This window comes from Bombyx mori, chromosome 22, assembly GCF_030269925.1.
Source record: "Bombyx mori chromosome 22, ASM3026992v2".
NCBI lineage: Eukaryota > Metazoa > Arthropoda > Insecta > Lepidoptera > Bombycidae > Bombyx > Bombyx mori.
In genome coordinates, this window is record NC_085128.1 from 10240915 (window position 1) to 10261762 (window position 20848).

General features: G+C 35.0%; 1 protein-coding gene across 5 annotated transcripts in view; it reads left to right on the top strand.

The window, feature by feature from the left end:
• Nucleotides 1-20848, top strand: part of LOC101742254 (cAMP-specific 3',5'-cyclic phosphodiesterase) — a 632766-nt gene that overhangs the window by 167257 nt on the left and 444661 nt on the right. The window contains exons 2-3 of one of the 5 annotated variants that reach the window (XM_038019027.2): nucleotides 2186-2808; nucleotides 9555-9990. The exons of 2 other annotated variants lie outside the window; for them this stretch is intronic. In XM_038019027.2, the coding sequence (XP_037874955.1) occupies nucleotides 9902-9990 (89 nt within the window). In that variant the 5' untranslated portion in view covers nucleotides 2186-2808; nucleotides 9555-9901. Of the gene's footprint in view, nucleotides 1-1972; nucleotides 2809-9554; nucleotides 9991-20848 lie in introns of those variants that run through there. 2 more of the 5 variants (XM_062674973.1, XM_062674975.1) reach the window with 2 other exon arrangements.

Below are 20848 nucleotides of genomic sequence, written 5' to 3' on the forward strand. Positions count from 1 at the left end.
CTCTCTCGCGCGGTCTAGCTTATGAGTTTGAAGGGGCAGTTAATGTTTTGCTTTTGTTAATGTTTATAAATATAGCGTGGTCTTATTTTATAATTGTTTTAATGTTAAATTATTATTGTCTAATTATAATTGCATAAGTTGATAAAAAATACTATGCAATAGCTTTACCGCGGCAATAATCGATTTAAAAGAAAAGCTAAGTGAATATGTAACACCTTCATATTTTTTCATGAGTGACTTCCACGATGAAGAAATGACATCTTGTAATAAAATTTAATAAAAAAATGATGACCCAATGACTTGTGGAAGGGCGTGCAGCGCAGGACCGCTCAGTGTTACAGTCAAGCAGGCAGGTAGGGAATATTTGTAATCCCACATGGGTAGGTACAAACCATAAAACAAGCAAAAAATACATTTCTGTTTTTAATTCAAATTTTTAATTCATATATTTTTCGATAAGTCCACATTTCTATAATGCTATGTTTCGATATGAAAGAAGTATTCTTTTTAAATGTGCATGTTTAATTACATTCATCTTTGACAAGCGTTTCGTTGATTTGAAATTATTTTTTGTTATAATTAGAGTATCTCGGTTTGTTCTAGACTAGAGCAACGAAAGCGCAATATTACATTTATTTTTATAAAATATAACATTTTACTAAGGAACTGCTAATGAAGAAATCATCTCAGGACTTAAACTGTGGATCCCATAGCTAGTACAACATCAATACCATTTCTTAAGGTTTTCAGATCAGACCGGAACGGTAATTAAATGATTATAATTACCCAAATTTATAACATTTTGTGGGCTTGATTTTATTTCACGATGGTATTTAATCATTTTGGAAATTATCGTAAAGACGCGTTAGGTTGTTATTTAGAAAAATTAGTAGCTTCTAAAATTAGAACTAAAACATTTCAAACGTGGAGTTAGTACGACTGTATTAGCATTGTGCTGGTATTCACTGGATTCGAAACGATAAGGGTAATATAATGACAATAAAAACGCGAGATGAAACCGTAAAAGTAGTTCAAATTATATCTACGTCTCGCGAAGACTGGAGAAAATATTATTTTTCTATTATTTAAAAAAATACTATCATATTCGAATTAGGCTACGACTCGATTTTAATATGGAATATGGAATTAGAACATTAGTTGGGCGACGAAAATAAAGCATGAAAGAGGAGTGCATGCGGCAGAAATGCGAACGTTGAGATGGTTGCGTGGAGTGACAAGAATGGACAAGATAAAGAATGAGTATATCAGAGGAAGTGTGAAAGTAGCCCCGGTAAGCAACAACTTAAAGAGCGGACGGTTAGCGTGGTATGGACATGCTATGCGTAGAGAGAAGATGCATGTGACTAGGAGATGTATGGAAATGGTAGTGCAAGGTAGAGGGGAAGAGGTCGACCGAAGAAGGTATGGATGGAGTGTGAGAATGACGATATGAGAGAGAGAGGAGTGAGTGTTGTGATGACGACTGATAGAAGAGAATGAAAGAGAAAAATTAGCTGTGGCGACCCCACCTAGTGGAATAAGGTGGAGAAAAAAGAAAATAACATTAATTGAAACATCCACGGTCCGTCTTTGAAAGAAACATAATTCGTGTGAAATGAATATTATTAAGATGATAATAATTAATCAAAAATGTATTCTGTGAACCAACAGTCAAATTGAACTCGTAGACTAATCATCGGAATTGGTTAATTAATAAGCTACTGTAAATTGACAGAGCATTACAATCATTAAACAATTACGTTTCTTTTAGAGTGTTTCTAAAATAATTTGACTCCTAAATCGTAGTTACCTTTCGAATGAAATATTTCTTCTCTCGATTTTTGTTGGCAACAAATTCGCTTCAAAAAACTATTGCTCTGTTCGAATTCAGCATCACATTTACAGCAGCAAATACAAACTAATATCCTATGCTATGAAATCCACGTCTTGAGCTTACCCGTACGTTTGAAATTTCAATCATTACTATTATTGAAACGTACCTATTTCTAGAGGCTTGTTATTACACTTGCTTTGTACGTAGCTTGTCTCAAATGACATATTAAATTGGAACTCTACGTACATTGCAGAACTGTATCGTTTGAAACTAAAACATAAAACCACCGCAACGTGATTGGTTCGTGAATATTAACCGTGAGTGAAATCAATAGCATCCGAAACGTTTCAGATATGCATGAAACAAACGGTAATTGAATATTAAATTTAAATATAATGGGCTAAAATTGAAAACTGGGTGAAATTCGAAAGACCGTGAAAAACTATAACAGTTTTGGTGCTATTTTTAAATAAATCGCAGACACAATATCCTATTCCTTGAGAATCACCTTCCTTTTTTGTCCTTAGGCATCGAAATGTCACTCTGTCGAGTTTTAAAGAGTAATTGACATATCGATACTTTCCCATAACTTCTAGGTGTTTGTTTTTCAAGACTGACGTTTATGATAAATTGATAGCAACAAATCATTCTTGTGCGATCTTTATAAAAGTGCGAAAACATCTCGGAGCGGAGAGTTAGCAGCGCGAGTTAACTGTCGGAAGCTTCAATTGAGATCGGTGATTGCGAATGGTGATTACGGCGCGGGTCCGTATCGCATGCGGGTACGCGCTTGAGGTGTCCGCCGGGAGGGGCGCAGGCGCGTTGGTGCGGGGGCGCGCACGTCGCCAAGCTGGTCGGAGGCGGGGTGTTCCGTTGCTGCGTGCCCTGGTGCGGGGCGCGCGCGGCGGCGCCCCAAGACGACGCCGAACATGCCCTGCGAGAGTCAAGTCCTAAGCAGCTCGCCGACCCTACCGGTAAGTTACACATTCACTACTAGTTACATAAGTCGTTGAAGTGTGTATACTTATATATTATAGCATAGCATAGCATAGTATTAGGATAGCATTTAGTATATAACATAGTTAATAGATGTGATCTCGTATGTCCCCATAATAAGGCGGACCACCCAGAACACCTACAACATTACATCGTCTTGGCCTAAAGTTTCTTTTTTCTTACCTATGCTGATAGCATTAGCATAGCGTTTTGGTTTGAAGGGTGGGGTAGCCGTTGTAGCTATACTGAGACCTTAGAACTTATATCTCAAGGTAGGTGGCTCATTTACGTTGTACATGTCTATGGGCTCCAGTAACCACTTAACACCAGGTGGGCTGTGAGCTCGTCCACCCATCTAAGCAAAAAAAAAAATTTGACATAGAATTAAACCATTAAATTTTTATTACCCCTTTTGATGCATCTTTTGGGGTTGAGTGGTTACCGGTGTTGATAAATTTGAAAACGTTAATGCCACCAATCATCTCGAGACACGTGGTCGCTATTTCAACTGCATTGTAGTATACCAAATCTTTTATGCATTATTGGTTCCTGGAATATCTACAGTTAAAATCTAGCGAGTAGTTCTTTAATTTTTAAATAATTTAAATGCAGATTCAGTAAGGTTCATAGATTCATCCAAAGATAATACGAATGTAATTCATGGTCTCGAAAAAAATTTTTTTTTTTTTCAATCAGACACTGCTCTTTATTCACCTAGCAGAATGCCAATGATTTACTCTTTAATTTTGTTTGCTTTAAATTAAACTTCGAATCGGAAACTAATATAAAAAAATATCGAATAACTGAAACAACCGGGGATACTTACAAATATGATTTGCTAAGGCTCGTTAAAAACAGTTTACAAAGACCCGTAAACAATACTCGAAACTATCTAAAATTAACTTCGCTATGTGTTTTGGGACCAGATGCTGCGGACCAGCATACATTGGCTCACTCGAGCGAAACTTGACAAACAAATGTTGAGTCTGCGTCTTTTCCCGTACATTCCCAAATAGGATTTGATTATTTGGAAAACCATTCGTCTTTTCTAAGATGCGGGCCATCGGGTTCATCCAGAGTAAAGCTTGGAGGGCATTTTAATATACTAGTGTCGGTGTTAGCTAGAGATTACGATAATAAGGTTAATTTTCACAACGTTTCTTAAGGATGGGTATAATAATATATACCCTTATTAAATAGAAGGTATACTATTATTAAAAATATAAGTTTTGCTTTACATTTATGAAGCTATTGCATAGATTTTATCGCGGGATTTTATTATCTTGAGCGCGGCTTGAGAGCGGAATCATGAAATTCCGTAACGAAAAAAACCTTCCACCCCTCACTAGTACTCAGTACGCCTACTATGTAGCTCGCGTTCAACACATTCACACGTTGCGCTTGTGTAGTGTTTAAAGCATAGATTATACACTTAATATATTCGAGAGTTTAAAGTAAGAAATCTAAACACCAATTTATGTACTATCAAAATATGTGATATAATTTCGTGGGTAACACAACGATAGCGCGATTCAGCTTTTGCGCCAAGCGCCATCTATCGGTGACAAACGGAATTGTAAAATAGAAAATTATATCACATTACAATGCGTTGGGCGTGCCATTTTCTATCGCTTAGTCGAAGAATAATAAACTAGCTAAACCGTTGATTCTGGGCGAATGAGAGCTAGAACTGGCATCCAAAGGCGTGTCTCTATCCCATGTAGCGCCCTCTAGTGAGTGCGCGGTCAAAATGGAATACTCACAATGTAGCAGATTCATTGAAAGTTAGCCCACTGAGTTTCTCGCCGGATCTTATTTTATTGTTGTTTTAATATTAAATTATTATTGTCTATTTATAATTGCATAAGTTGATAAAAAATGCTATGCAATAGCTTTACCGCGGCAGTCTCCGAGTGCCACACGTCTTTTTATATATTTGTTTTCTTCAAATAACACCTTCCTTAAATACTCGGGTTTTCTATAAACTAAGGGAAGAAGTTGCTCTATATCGGTTCGTGTAAATCTTTGGAAATTACCTTAAGTCGGCTTTAATATGAGAACAGCGACCGAAGTTTGCTAAACGACATTAAATTAGTGGGCCAAGTTAAAGGTTACATGGTGATTAACTTCGAACAAAATGCTTTTGTACAAGATCCATTACGGGAACGTTTGATACAGATTAGTCACGGAGGCAACCATCTTGGAATAATGAGGTAAAAAATCAATCAGTATAAGGTGGATACTTTACGCAAAACATTTTGAATGTGAGCTTCAATCAAAGCGGTTCAAATGCTTGAAAAAAAAAAGAAAATTAAATAAATTTACAATTGGGAATTTCGAATTCTATTAGTGTAAGAAATACTATTTTTTGCCTTCAAGCTTAAAAATATGTATCATTTTTTTAACTCTGTGAAAGTAAAAATATACGAGTATGTTCGTCGTTTTTGCCACGGTTAAATTTAAAAAGTAATACGACATAATTATATTGTATTTTTTTCTGAACAAAAAAGTAATCTGTCATACATGAATCCATAGACTACTTCGTAATTTATTTGCATATTTAAGTGGTGCCAACACAGCAACAAACACATTTTCATATTTGTCACACTGTTCTGTTATTTTAGTCTGTTGTCATTAAATACATATATTGTATTTCGATAGTAATAGGTATTTGTGGGAATGGTCCTATTTAGATACGAATATGGCTGGGCACAGATTGCGTCATAATCGACCGTCACCTCTTTATGTCAACTTTTAATCAAGAAAAACTTTCAAAATCGAGCATGCAAATATTACTCGAGAAGTTAATGCGGATCGTTCTAACTTTACTAATGTCCATTTTAACGGACGCTAGCGAATTACCAAAGAAAATGCGTCAAAGAGAGGAAAGTTCACTAATTACTTTTCTTTCTGTTATAGACGTCACGCGGTATTACTGTTGATTCTTGACGTGACTAATTGCGTTATTGATCCATTTGAACAGTAAACATAATGTGTTCACGGAGTGTAATAGATAGCTAGATAATTTTATATCAATATTTATGACAGTATTGCCGTGCGCCGTAGTTGTAAATTACAATTTCCGCGTCAGAAATTTGTCAGAAATTTACAAATTTAATAATCACGACAAAATATGTATTTCGCAGTAATTGTTCGTTCATTGAACTTCAGGTTGACAAATGAATTAATTTTGGTTATAATAAATTCATGTCAAATGTCGTCTAATCTAAAATAGTCATAAATTTTGTAAATAATACCGAGATGTATGTCAATATTATGTTTTTTTTCCGAGGCCAATTTCTTCGATTTTTTTTGAAGTCTAATTACAAATCAACTCTTAGCGGTACGTCAGATGTTAGTTTACTATTAATTTTACTAAGAATTTCGTAATTAATTCGTTCACTCACTGTCTGGATTCTTAAGATGTTTAAGACAAGAAAATTATGTAAGCCTTCAAATTGTCCGTTTACTTATCCCGAGCAATTAGTGTACACAGTATAGTTCAGTTGAAATTTGAAACGTTAAGTAAATATTTGGTTATAAATTGAATAAAATTATAACTTCTTCTATCTAAATCAATCATTATTATGTTATGTTAAAGTTGTTATTTTTTGTTTTTATATTGTGTAAGTTAACAGTGAAAGATAATTGGCAAAATTGAAAAATGTTAACATTCTGCTCGCGATGGGGCTCCGAGGTGCGGATACGATTCCAGAGAAGGTAGGCTGCGGCTTGGCTCTGCCCCTGGCATTGCTGACGTCCATGAGCGACGGTGATCACTTACCATCAGGTGGGCCGTATGCTCGTCTGCTTACAAAGGCAATAAAAAAAAAGTAGTTTACTTGGTGTCTTCGGCCGTCCATCATTCCCTTAGCGCAGAGATGTACATATTTATTCAAGTATACCTGACAGGCTCTTTTGAATACTAATAAAATGTAGTTTCATTGATAAGAAGTATCGGCAAGAAACTCAGGACTTGCTTTTTTCAACTAATGTACACAACACATTTACTTTTACAGTTAAATCTCATGTTTATTAATGTCTCTGTTATTATTCATACTATTTCCGACATTTTCGAGATTAAGTAGAGCCGTAAAAGTGGTTTTTAAATATTTCTACGACTCACGAAATACGAAAAAAATATTTCATCAACACACAATTTAAAATCAGTTTTAATAATAATAGGTATCACTTAAATTAGAAGAACAATTCCGTTGATTTCCAACAACATTAATCAGTCTAGTAAGCTCGCTGTGTTACGAGTATGTACGGTATAAATTTTAACGAACTAACGGAAATATAAATTTTTGTATTACAAACAAAATATTTCACTGCTGTAGGCGAAAGTCGACCACTGATAATAAACAAAAAATAAAGCTGTAAGCGAAGATTCTACTTAGATAGATAGATAGAGATATTTGTCAATACAAACCAAGTAAATACAGATTTAGAGATACAAATATATTAAAGGTCTTAAAGAAACCTTTGGTCAATTGAAAGATAATGTTTGGAAATACATATTTGAAAACAAATGAACGAGTAATTAATAACGAAAATTAAAGTATGCTCGTTTTGCGCCACAAAATATATTCAACAATAAAAAAATACAGTTAATCACCCAGCGCACCACTCTCATAAATATCAAATTACGGTGCTAATTTATAATTGAGGCATCAATGATGTACCAGAACGTGTCAATTATCGTTCGGTTTACCCTATGAGTAATTTCTAGTTACAGCGTAACATGATATACAAATCATGATAGCGAATGTGCGCTTACATTGAAGCTACGACAGAAACTTTAGTGAATGTGGGTGTTATTAACGATAAACTTCAGTTAACACGGTCCCAGTAAAATTGATTGAATTTTCGAATTATTAGCGCGCGGGATCCTATTTCCGGATTTCACCGACTCTTTAACTTTTTGACGGTGCATTAAAATTTGTTGCTTAGTTTCGTTTGATAGTTAATCATTAATAATAAATACAGTTCATGTTTTATGACGGCTGCTATTGTCTTAAAAGTAAAGTGATCCGCCAACACCTAACGCGGTAATCTATTATCAATTGTTAGTAGTTTTTCTAACAAAATTAAACGAAATAATCCCAATTTAATTACGTCTTCTTTATCCTTGATAGTTTAAGGAATTCAGTAGATCTGATAGTGCAGAGTAATAAAAAAGGTCTATTATTGATTCCGGTTCAATGTCATTATTTAAATATTATAAATGTGAGTTAGTATGTCTTTTTTTGTAATATTAAGTAATGTGTGTAATAAAAAGGACGTAGTGATATATTTTTTTTAATTTAAGCCTAATAATTAAATGACAGTGAAACCGCGCGGCACATCTGGTATAATATTTTGAGAAAAGCATTATGTTACCGCTTATAGAATTTAACTTAGCTCCCCTAATAATAATAATTATGTATACATTTAACATAATATTATATGTATTTTTAACAAAATCTACCAAACAAATTACCTAATAAATCTGTAATCGCATTATTAAGCTAAATTAATCGTCAATAAATTATCTAATGCATTTTGTTCTAATATTTCTATTCGATTTTGGGATAAAAACGAGTTCAGTCTAAAAGGTTTTAATTAGTTTATTCAAAAGTAAAATTCAACAACATTTCTAACACAAAATTTCATTTACTGAATTTTTGTGAGTAGTGCAGTTAAACCTTATATTAGCTGAAAACAAACTAATATAGAGGTACAAGATTCACGCTGTAATACCAGAGTTTTCCACTGAATAATTTAACAATATTTGATGTGTATTGCGAGTTGTTGTGGCCCAACCCTTAATTTCTCGCATGATTGAAACCCTGACAGGCTGATACGCGCTATGTACATACAATATAAAGTCACGCTGACTTGTTTTATTTTGTTGTTCACACAGAGCGTTAGAGGGGATTTAAAAAATAGTTTCAACGCCTAGTTTTCGATGAAATTTTTGACAGAAAGAAACGTGGCTTTAAATAAACGAAGTTAATTTTTATAATATTAATTGAAGGCTTATAAATTAAATTAAAAATATCGCAACGATTAGAACGGTGTTGTAATAATAGCTTCTATTTATTTCACTGTCTATTGTCAAATGTCACAATATTTCTTGATTCTTTTTTTTTTAAATAATGAAGTTGTAAGAAATTTTGAAAAATTCTTCGCAAAGTTTCATGTTAAGGAGACCGGAAAGCTCTTAAAGCTTTATCCCGGTGCGCGGAACAGCGAGCCGTGAATACGTAATTTCAATATTGCTTAAATTAATAATTCTTGTGAACCTATTATGGGATCGTTACAAAGCCTTTAAGATGACAGCCGAAAAGGTCACAGTATTCCTCTTTCAGTGTCTCTTTATTGGTATGATTACTTTATGAAGATAAAAGTCTGTAATAAATTATTGTCACATTGTACACACTTTCTACAACTAAATAAGCATCAAAGAGAATAACGCCTAATTTTCTACTAGGTTCTTTGTTGGTTTCATTTTTTTTTGTATATTCTTTGTTCGCGAATGCTTTGGATGAATCTTTTTTAGACGAATTAAGGAAATACGACAACCGAGACTTGGACACAACCCAATATAATTAATTTAGATGCCAGAAGTCGTTTAGCAAATATTCGTCGCACGTAACTAGCTTAATATCTCCAGTCGCGATTCACTTACGGCGGAGATTCGTCCGCTGTGTGTCTAAATGTCTTTATCGGTTGTTTGCAGTCGCCCCGGAGCCTGTAATAAGCTCGCCGCGACCTCTCGGTCAACAATCTCCGTTGCCCGGCATCGAAGAGGAGGACGATTCCGATTGGCCCCTTGAAGACGCAACGGACACTACTATCACCCCGTCTTATAAGAGTACCAGAAGCAGTACCGACACCGCTTATACTTCGTCACGAAGCTCAGGCAAGAAACGAAGCTTCGGAAGCCCTTCTTCTGTTAAGATATGCGTTTCGGCTGCAGCTCGGAAGTCTAGTAAGGCTCGTAAGTGTGGAGCTAGTGCGGTTAGTGCGTCGCCCAGTCAAACTGGGTTGGGTGAAGAGGCTGTTGTGTCGCAGCCCCTGCACAAGATGCAGGCCGAACAAGGCAGCATCGGTGAGCTGCAGAGGTACCATGGCCGGTACCTCAAGAGCCGACGTCATACCCTCGCCAACGTTCGGTAAGTTTGTTAACTAATTTTAACTTTAGATTTCACGATAGGATATCACATGACACACAATTGCGTTACATTAAATCTATACTAATATTATAATTATAAAGAAGAAATATTTGTTTGTTTGTTTGTATTGAATAGGCTACGAAACTACTGAAGTGATTTGAGAAATTCTTTCACTGTTTGGAAGTTACACTATTCCCGAGTGACATAGGCTATACTTAATATAATCTTTTTTGAAAAAAATTAGGGATCCTTACTAAAACTCCAATAATGTAACCAAGGTGTAAAAAAATTACCTAAAAAATATTCTTTACATCGCGTGCCCAGCGAAAACTATTGATGATAGAATAAAATAATTTACAACGACTTTGTTGAACACATTATTAATTATAAAAAGTGTCGCGACAGCTTAAGTCTAACTGTTATAGTTACGCCGCAATAAGTTAAAAAAATAAAACAATGTCAAATATCGTTGAAATTTTTGTTAAAGACCCGAGCGGACTCGCAGCGGGCCGCTAGTATTTAATATAGACAATTTTAATTAATATCCACCGTATTAAATACAATTTAATTAAGAATTTATTATTTTTATAGTACCACAATAACTGTTGAATATTCGAAACGCGAGATTAAACCATTGCAGCGACTTTAACGATATTTTAAAGACTTAATCAAAGTTACAAGGTTTTCTATGAATATTAATAAAAATTTCGTGTAACTTACACGGCGTGCTTACGCACGTTTATTTTTGCGGTTTTTCGCCTTTTACTATCCAACATACAAATGTTTATGAAATCCTCGATCATAAACGAGTTTTACGACACAAAACAAGATTACGGTTGTAAAATGTTCAGTAGTCAACACCCTGTGCAAACGCAATCAGCTTGAATGAAAATTAAAACGCCATCAAGCGGATTACTTTTTTATTGAGATACGTATTAAATTGATATAGTTTTAGATCGTTAAATTGTTAGCAGAAGCAATCCTTGGAGGGCGTACTTTATCGCGTACAAAGTTTTCGTTATAAAGAACTCAAGATAAAATTAAAAAATCGGTTGTCTGTAAAGTCGGTTTACTGACGATAGTTGAACGTGACAACGTCACAAGAAAATACTGATGGAATGGTTTCATTTTTCAAAAGAAAATTTTTATTTTATTTGTTTGATAGATATTTTGTATGGACAATTGACACTACATTCACTTTTCACTGAACTTCATACTTGACGAAAACATATAAATGTATTATTGTATAGCAGCTGTCCACGCGGATGCATCGCTCACTCGAGTAGGAGAGAGACAGATGTCGAACGCTGCCGAACGCGGAGGCCGATTGTGCTTCTTTGTCGCTCGTTGCGCGCTCTCGTTTGCACTTCAAGCCTTAAATAGAACGCCTCAGAGCGAGGTAACGCCGCATGAGTCATGTTTTTTCCTGCGTGCAGCCGGCTCCATCGAATTATAAGACGTTGTCACGTCAAAAACGCATCGACATTGAACGCCCGCAATTTAGGATTATCTAGTTTGAGACAAGAACAAATATATCTAGACTCCTAATATTAAACATCTAATAATCATACAGACTTCGAATGGAACCTAGTTCCCTCTTTACAACAGCTAGTCATAAACCAATGTCATAATCTATATTATCTATCTATCTATATATATAAAAATGAATTGCTGTTCCTTAGTCTCGCTAAAACTCGAGAACGGCTGGACCGATTTGGCTAATTTTGGTCTTTTATTATTTGTCGAAGTCCAGAGAAGGTTTAAAATGTAGATAAATATGAAAATTCTCCGAATTAAATAAAGTTTAGATATTTTATTTATCGATTGAGGCACTACGAAGTCTGCCGGGTCAGTTAGTCACCTATAAAATCTATAAAGATGTTAATGTTTGCATGCGTGTATGTTTATCCTGTATGCGTCACTAAGCTATTCATGGGATTTTAATGAAAATCAGTGCAGTTGTTGTTAACATTTCAGAGAATTTTTTTGTCATAATCTCATCAAATTAGGAGAGGTGCGTCTGTGCTTTTAAAAAATCTATGCTTTTCATACAATTAGCAATAGTCACACCAGGGAGTGAAAATCTTTCACTAGTATAATTTAAATTCGTAACATACCTTTGCTATTTTGTAATTTCGTTAATATGTAGTACTCAAATTAAAATAAATATGAAATTATTATCTACAAGCTTGAAAAGTGTTGAAATTTATATATGTATTATCAAAGTGCCCAGGGTATTTTGGGCGATACGAACTAAAATATTCAGTATGCGGTCGTATTGACATGTGGAGTATAAACGTTGTTTTCTATTTCAATTATACGTGAATGCTTTACAGCTGTTATTCTAAGTAATAAATGCGGGTAAGTGGGTAACTATATTTACGGGAAAAATGTCAATTCGGCATTCTGTCACTTAAGACCAGGTAAATTTAAGAAAAAAAAATTGAACGTGAAAATTCTAGTGCTTGTAGTGTATTAGATATTTCTAACACGCCTTACTACTAGTAATTATGCGAAGCGGATTTCGTTTTTCTTATAACTATGTTATTCCTTCATTGTTGAAGTTATTTCTGAGCACGAGTTAGTCAGGTATGGCATTAGTAAGATTGGTAAGCCCTGCGTGATTTGAGCCCCGGCGTAATTGTGTCGAACGACGGAAATACATCGGACATCTTATCCTTTATGCCACGAAAGAATTCTAAGAATACTCAATATAAAAGCATAATCAAGAAACCAGATATATGTGGCCTGGATGATAGGAAGGGCCAATTATATCGGCTGTGGTGAACTAACACAAGTTACTATTTTTCAAAAGTATAATACATTTATCGATGATCAGTTTGTTTTTGTTTAATAAATCTAAATAATTTCAAAGAGATATTTGAGGCTTTGTTTATCACCTCTAAGGATTTGAATTATCGGCCATTTAATTATATCTAGATGATTGCCAATAAAAACACTATTTATTAATAGGGATATGATTGTGGAAAATCGATTCAAATCTGACCGTGAGGCATGGCCTTTTCCGTAATTCAATCACATCTCTCTTTATAGTCTTCGAAGAGTTTCCGATCTAAGTTAAGTTCCCCACTTTATCAAACAACTTGATTTTTTCAATTATAAATAAGTTCAATGATATAAGCGTTTTAATGTTACATGTGGTCTGAGCGAACGCAACAGGGTGTGGTTTCGGCCCTAGAACGAATAATATCCATGTGCCAATTCAATGATTGAACGACGTCGTGGCATGATTGATTTCTGATGTCACCTGATGAATACGCAAACGTACCGTACCTTTTAACATATTATGTGTGCGTTACAAATGGAACACATTTTTCAAATCATGCACAGAATATAATTCGATTATGTCCATTTCATTAAATAGATTTTTTGAGGAATCATAATTATGTTACGTTTTCAAACGGATACCCGTAAATTGTTTGTTTCGGTTCAATGTGTTTTTAGGGTTTCGCATTACGCATTACTTTAAGAACTTTTAGTAGGTAATTGGAGATTTAAATTGTTGATAAATTAAAGAAATGCGATGTATCTTCTTTTATACCCGTGTATGTATGTTTTTGTTTTACCTGTTGTAAATTTATTACACAAAAATATGTTTTATTTCGAATCAAAATTAAAATAATACCAACGATGTAATGAAAATATAAAAGTACGAGAAGGGCTTATCTTTGAAAACAATTTCTACCAGAGTACCATCCAGTACAGCAATAAATACTATAAAAGAAAAGTAGGTAGGTAGAAATACAACAAAACCTAGACTAATTAATGCTTAATGCATATCCTATTTTTAATAATAAACTGCCCGGATAGTGAACAATAAGGACCAAGAGAAAATCTTAACGATTTTTAATATCGCACACAAGAAACACAATTTTATATACACACACACAAACACACACACACACAAATACTGTGTTTTTTTTTTCATTGCTTAAACGGTTGACCAAATTAATGCTTCAAATGATTATATGTAAGTGGTTTTTGGAGCCTGTGAATATTACAAGGTGATGTTGTAACTCATCTTGAGACATGAGTTAAAAGTCTCAAATGTATTGTATAACGGTACATCACTGCCTGCTTCGCGGCAGAAATAAGCAGGATGGTGTATGCAAACTCACACGGGAAGGCTTTCGAGCTTACAAAAGCCATTAGCTAGCAACAAGCATCAATCCTATCCTATCCTTCAGCCCACTGCTGGACATAGGTCTCCTTCAAGCCTCGCCACAACGATCGGTTTTGCGATGTCTGCATCCAGCAGATTCTCGCGAACCTCAATAACTCGTCGGTCCATCTTGGGGGAGGCACTAAAATATTCTTCGGCCCACGGTCTGGTCCCAACATCTGCAGATCGTCAAGTTTCACATACCCCGCGTCCCCCCTAGGCTTGGGGACATCGTAAAATGTTCGGCCCCGGCCCGAAAATAAGGCTACCCACGCTTCCGATACGCGATCTCCACTCGAGAAATTTTCAGCCCCATCGGCCATTTCTTCTATGAGCAATATGCCCTACCCACTGCCACTTCAATGTCACAATCTTTTAGGCTATATTGGTTACCATGGTTTTGTTGCGAATCTCCTCATACACGATTTGATCTCGGAGGGAAACTCCGAGTATAGCCCTCTCCATTATTTGCTCTTTCGGTGACCATGTCTCAGTGCCTTATGTCATTACCGGCAACACATATTGGTCATGGTGTTTGTGATGAGAAGATTCTACATAGATGTCCAAACGCTGCCCATTCGAGTTGGATTCGACGATTAACTATACTATTATCGCATAGCCCTCATTATTGCTCTTTCGGTGACCATGTCTCAGTGCCTTATGTCGTCATATTGGTCATGGTGTTTGTGATGAGAAGATTCTACATAGCTGTCCAAACGCTGCCCATCCGAGTTGGATTCGACGATTAACTATACTATTATCGCATAGCCCTCATTATTGATCTTTCGGTGACCATGTCTCAGTGCCTTATGTCATTAACGGCAAACAGATATTGGTCATGGTGTTTGTGATGAGAAGATTCTACATAGCTGTCCAAGTGCTGCCCATCCGAGTTGGATTCGACGATTAACTATACTATTATCGCATAGCCCTCATTATTGCTCTTTCGGTGACCATGTCTCAGTGCCTTATGTCGTCATATTGGTCATGGTGTTTGTGATGAGAAGATTCTACATAGCTGTCCAAACGCTGCCCATCCGAGTTGGATTCGACGATTAACTATACTATTATCGCATAGCCCTCATTATTGATCTTTCGGTGACCATGTCTCAGTGCCTTATGTCATTAACGGCAAACAGATATTGGTCATGGTGTTTGTGATGAGAAGATTCTACATAGCTGTCCAAGTGCTGCCCATCCGAGCTGGATTCAACGATTAACTATACTATTATCGCATAGCCCTCATTATAGCTCTTTCGGTAACCATGTCTCAGTGCCTTATGTCATTACCGGCAACACATATTGGTCATGGTGTTTGTGATGAAGAGATTCTACATAGCTGTCCAAATGCTGCCCATCCGAGTTGGATTCGACGATTAACTATACTATTATCGCATAGCCCTCATTATTGCTCTTTCGGTGACCATGTCTCAGTGCCTTATGTCATTACCGGCAACACATATTGGTCATGGCGTTTGTGATGAAGAGATTCTACATAGCTGTCCAAGTGCTGCCCATCCGATTTGGATTCGACGATTAACTATACTATTATCGCATAGCCCTCATTATTGATCTTTCGGTGACCATGTCTCAGTGCTTTATGTCATCACCGGCAGCACATATTGGTCATGGTGCTTGTGATGAGTAGAATCTACATATCTGTCCAAACGCTGCCCATCCGAGTTGGATTCGACGATTAACTATACTATTATTGCAGAGCCCTCATTATTGCTCTTTCGCTGACCATGTCTCAGTCCTTATGTCTTTACTGGCAACACATATTGGTCATGGCGTTTGTGATGAGTAGAATCTTCTTAGCTCTCCAAACGCTGCCCATCCGAGTTGGATTCGACGATTAACTATACTATTATCGCCGTTTCGAACATCGTCCATAACAAACATCCATAGATAGATAGATACATACATATGTATATACAAGCACACAACACAACTTCTCTTTATTTTAGAACTGTGAAACCGGAATGTGCGCTGCATCAATGAACTCTCTGTCACAACACAGCCCCCGGAAACTGACATGAGTTCCCTTAAAGAACTCGCTTGAGGTTAGACGCATTATGGCTATACACGATGCCCTACTTAACCGGAGATTTGCCTCTCATGTGTAGCTTTTATCCGAGAAATATACAAGCGCTGCATTGTGAGCCAGGAAAACTTTGAACTTTTATTAAATAGTTCATCAAAAATAGACATATTTCGTATGCAATCATTATCTCCGCATTTAGAGTTCCATTTGCTTTGTGAAATAAAATCATCTGTCGAATTTAGTAACGCTAACGCGAAGCTCCTCGGGGTATATGTTTCTATGAAAATGGAAATTTCTCGAAATGGAACGTCTATTTGTGAAAACAGTTATATTACGAGGCTCTCTGTTAATCAAACTTTACTTCATTACTTACAGAGGGTGTGACGGATACCGTGACATGATTCAGAGAAACAACACACAGTCATTTGCGTCATAAAACATTATTATGAGATTCCGTTATATTACAATACAAGGCATAATTACGTTCCGATAAAGTCGTAAACGCGAAAAATCTAAAATCAAATCAAAATCAAAAATTTTTTATTCAACATAAATGAAAGTACATACTTGTTGAACGTCAAAAGAACTACCGCCAATTCACAAAAACTAGCCTCCGTCCTGAGAAGAATTGGCAAGAAACTCAGCGGGCATGTCTTTTTTTTTTTAAATATTAGATAAATTTTTTAATATTAGTTTTTTTTTAATATTCATAAATAAATTCATAGAGTGCTCTTAACAAAAAAAAAACCTTTGTTTTGTACAAGTATCTAGTTATTGTTACACAATAGTCTTGAATCCCATTCAATAGCTGGGAAGTCACTAATAGCTTAATGGAAAACGTTGCAGACACTAAACGGAATTTTTAATATTTCGTGAAATGAATGACGCTTTCAGCACGCAGTTTGTTCTTTTGCCGGCTTCTAATGAAACATGTAGAAAGAAGGCTTTATGTATAATAAATACACGCGGCCCGTATTTACTGCATCTCACTAAAAACTAGCACGATATTAAAGTTATAATAAAGCTTGAAAGAGCGCTTTTGAGAACATCAACGTTCATTGGGGATTCTTTATATAATTCGACAAGATTAATATTATTCTATATGATATCATACAAGAATAAAATACCGTTTGTTGTTTAGTGTTAGTCGTCATTGTCAGTAAATTCAGGGGCAAATCCAAGTCGCTGTCAGTGTACTAAACGGTAGGCAGCGGCTTACACTTTCCATGCTAATATTATAAATGCAATAGTGAGTTTGTTTGACTACTTCGATTTCATATTTTGACTATTTAACGATAAAGTTTTGGGTACACGTTTTCAAGTACGTAGATAGATACAGAAAGAAAATGAGGTATTGATTTTCTCTTCTCGAGGAAAACCGCGTGTATAAGCTATTAATAAATTCGATATTTAAAAATAATTGTTTATTTTTATTCACGCTCTATACTTTCGCGCGGTATTACAGATTTTATTGGAATTGTGTAGCTTTGCTGGTACTTCAAAGAAAATTCTTGGCATAGAACCTTCAACGTGCAATACGTGGCACGCAAATCTTTTGAAGAAACATGAGCGTCTATATTTCGCATGATTAATTATAATCTATATTATTATAACTATAGCCAAGCGTGGGATAGTTCTTCAAACATTTGATATTATAGCAAATGTTTTAGGTGTTTTTATTTTATTCTATTTTTCTAAATAATTTCGTTCTTATCCGCAATTTAGGCATACAAGCTACCTTTGACTTATCGATATTATTTTTTAAATTTATCTTTTTTTTTTATTGCTTAGATGGCTGGACGTGCTCACAGTCTATCTAGTGTTAAGTGGTTACTGGAGCCCATAGACAGCTACAACGTAAATGCGCCACCCACCTTGAGATATTAGTTCTAAGCTCTCAGTATAGTTACAACGGCTACCCCACCCTTCAAACCGAAACGCATTACTGCTTCACGGCAGAAATAGGCAGGATGGTGGTACCTACCCACGCCAACTCACAAGAGATCTTACCACCAGTGTTCAGTAAAAATATATTCAGAAAACGCAAATATAACGACATACTTTATGTCAATAACACGTAATTCAATTTACGTTCTTACTTTATGACGGACGAATGAATGAAATGGAATGAGTGGATGGAAAAATGTCAAAAGCTATAAAGCTTTCAGTAGTTTTTACATTAAAGTCATTGAAGTGCTTCTGTAAGTTACCGTTTGTACAACACAAAGTCATATCATACAGTGGCTGAGATTGATGAGCGCAATGCTCTCGGCGCATCGATTGGATCAAGTTATGCACTTTCCTTTATATACAACGTTTTTCTGCGAGGTAGCGCATTATGATTCTATTTTCATCGCAACACCTTCGACACGTAAACAGTTTGTAAACACATCACGGCTTCCGAAATAGAAAACTTTGGGTAAATATAGTAATTGATCGATAGGTCGATGCGTGGAGGCCCGAATCATCGTCTGAATAAAACAGGTGTGAAATTTTACTATGCGGTTTTCACGTAAACACGTAAGCTGTTTACCGAGCCAACTGAGTCAGTCTGTTCAGACGTTAACGTAGTTTAGACTTTTGATACATGATGTTCAAGTTCAATCTTGAAGAGCTACAACTGAGAAACTTTATTAATTTGTTGGTAGTACTAGACGTGTTAACTATGTTTTCTCATTAATATGTGTGTCTGGCTTAAATATGTTTGATAAATAACACAATATTTTAGATGTATGTATTTATTTGTTTTGTACTTGAAAAATCATTCAAACGACAACGTATACGTGATATTTCTCCATTAGGTAAGATTTAGTGTCAAAAAGGTAAGCTAATAGTCCTTATATAAGATTTTTTTAACATCGTGAACTATGGCATGTTTGTATAACATGTAGTTATGACAACATTTTAGGATATTACTCTAATTAATTGATTTAGCAATAAGTTTTAAGCAGCAACAGTCAAGAGGATGAGACAAACAAACAAAAATAAATCGGTAAACTAAAGCTTTTTCAATTTTAAAGAATAATTAAATTTTAATTAAATATTAATATTTTTTTTCAAAATGAGTTATCGGAGCTTTATGAGAAGACTGTCAAAATTTTTATTAGATGATAAAAACGAATCAAACTACACGACGACTATATGACAATTTTCTTGAAACCTACTAATAAAGCTCCAATAACTCATTTTGAATAAGTTTGTTGTACTACCATTATAATAAAAACTAATTGAAATGATTAGACATAAAGATATGTAGCCATTCTATTGAATGATTTCCTATGGAATGTTTTAAAAAACACAGACATTGAACCCTAAATAAAATTGACCTTAGAGTAAAACTTAAGAGGTCGTTTCGATTAGTCGTGGGTGAGTGGTTCACTTCTAAAATGGGATGTGATGTGACGTACTTGGTTTTAACATAATGTCAAGCTATTTCGCTCAAATGCCTGTCATAAAAACAAACAACTTGCCGCTTTTACGACACACAATTTTGGTTTATACATACATATCGAGTCGATGATAGTAGAAAGTCTCAATTATTTGTATTTCAACAAATAATAGATTTAATATACATTGAAAACGTCCAGAACTCAATAAAACAATTTTAGTAGCAATATGAATCTTTATAATTATTACGGGCCTAACCATCATTTTTGCAAGCTACTAAATGTTGTGGTAAGAACTCCTTAAAAAATAATATTCAAATGCATATTAGTCGTGAAAGCTGAATACAGTTTTTAGCTTTTAACAAAGCATCACCATTTCAACAATATTTTATTCAACTATTGATCTTATGGAAGAAACAGAAACAAAAAAAAATATTTTAAGTCGAAATATCGGACAAATTGCCTAGCTCATAAAATAAAATATAGATAAACCACATAGAACCTAAAGTTATCCATTTTCCAACTGTTTCCAAACATAACTGAAGAATTTTCACTTTTCAATAACTTTCAAATGTTTCACATTGAGAAGTCCTAGTCAGTAAGAAAAAAAAAAAATATTTCATAATAATAACCACTTGGATACTACCATACAGGATTGTGGCTCTAGTTTTTTTTCTTTTCATAACGTCAAAAATAAAAGTTACGTAAAGTAAAATGACTTTATAGAAACTTTAAATTCTATAACAACCAAATCGTTCACGGTTACCAAATAATCAGTGTTCACACTCAAAATAAATCCTACTTGCGTATTGAAAGCTGATAAGACAAGCTCGATCAGATCAATGTGGCTTACTTTTCCGACAGTGTTATTTAAAAAATTACATAGCTGAGATACTCTGAGTAAGAATCTCAAAAAAGATTCAGCAGGTCATAAATTTAAGAAGCCAATAATAAAATATTTGAAACTGCATTTCCCACGAGTAACCTCTTTTCACGTTATTTCAGATTTTGCAACGAGTCAATATAGAAACCGTAAATATATTTAGGTCTTAGAGCAATAAATTTTATGTTTTGCTGGGAATTAATTCGATGTAAGGCACAATAATAAAGCCTTGGGTGGAATCCTAACAATTTTGTAGCGCTTTAATGATACAAGTGTCAATCGTTGAGATGAGATGAGCATGCGAATACCAAAATACATCCCTATCATCAGGAGGAATTTAACAAGTTTTTCAAATCGTACAT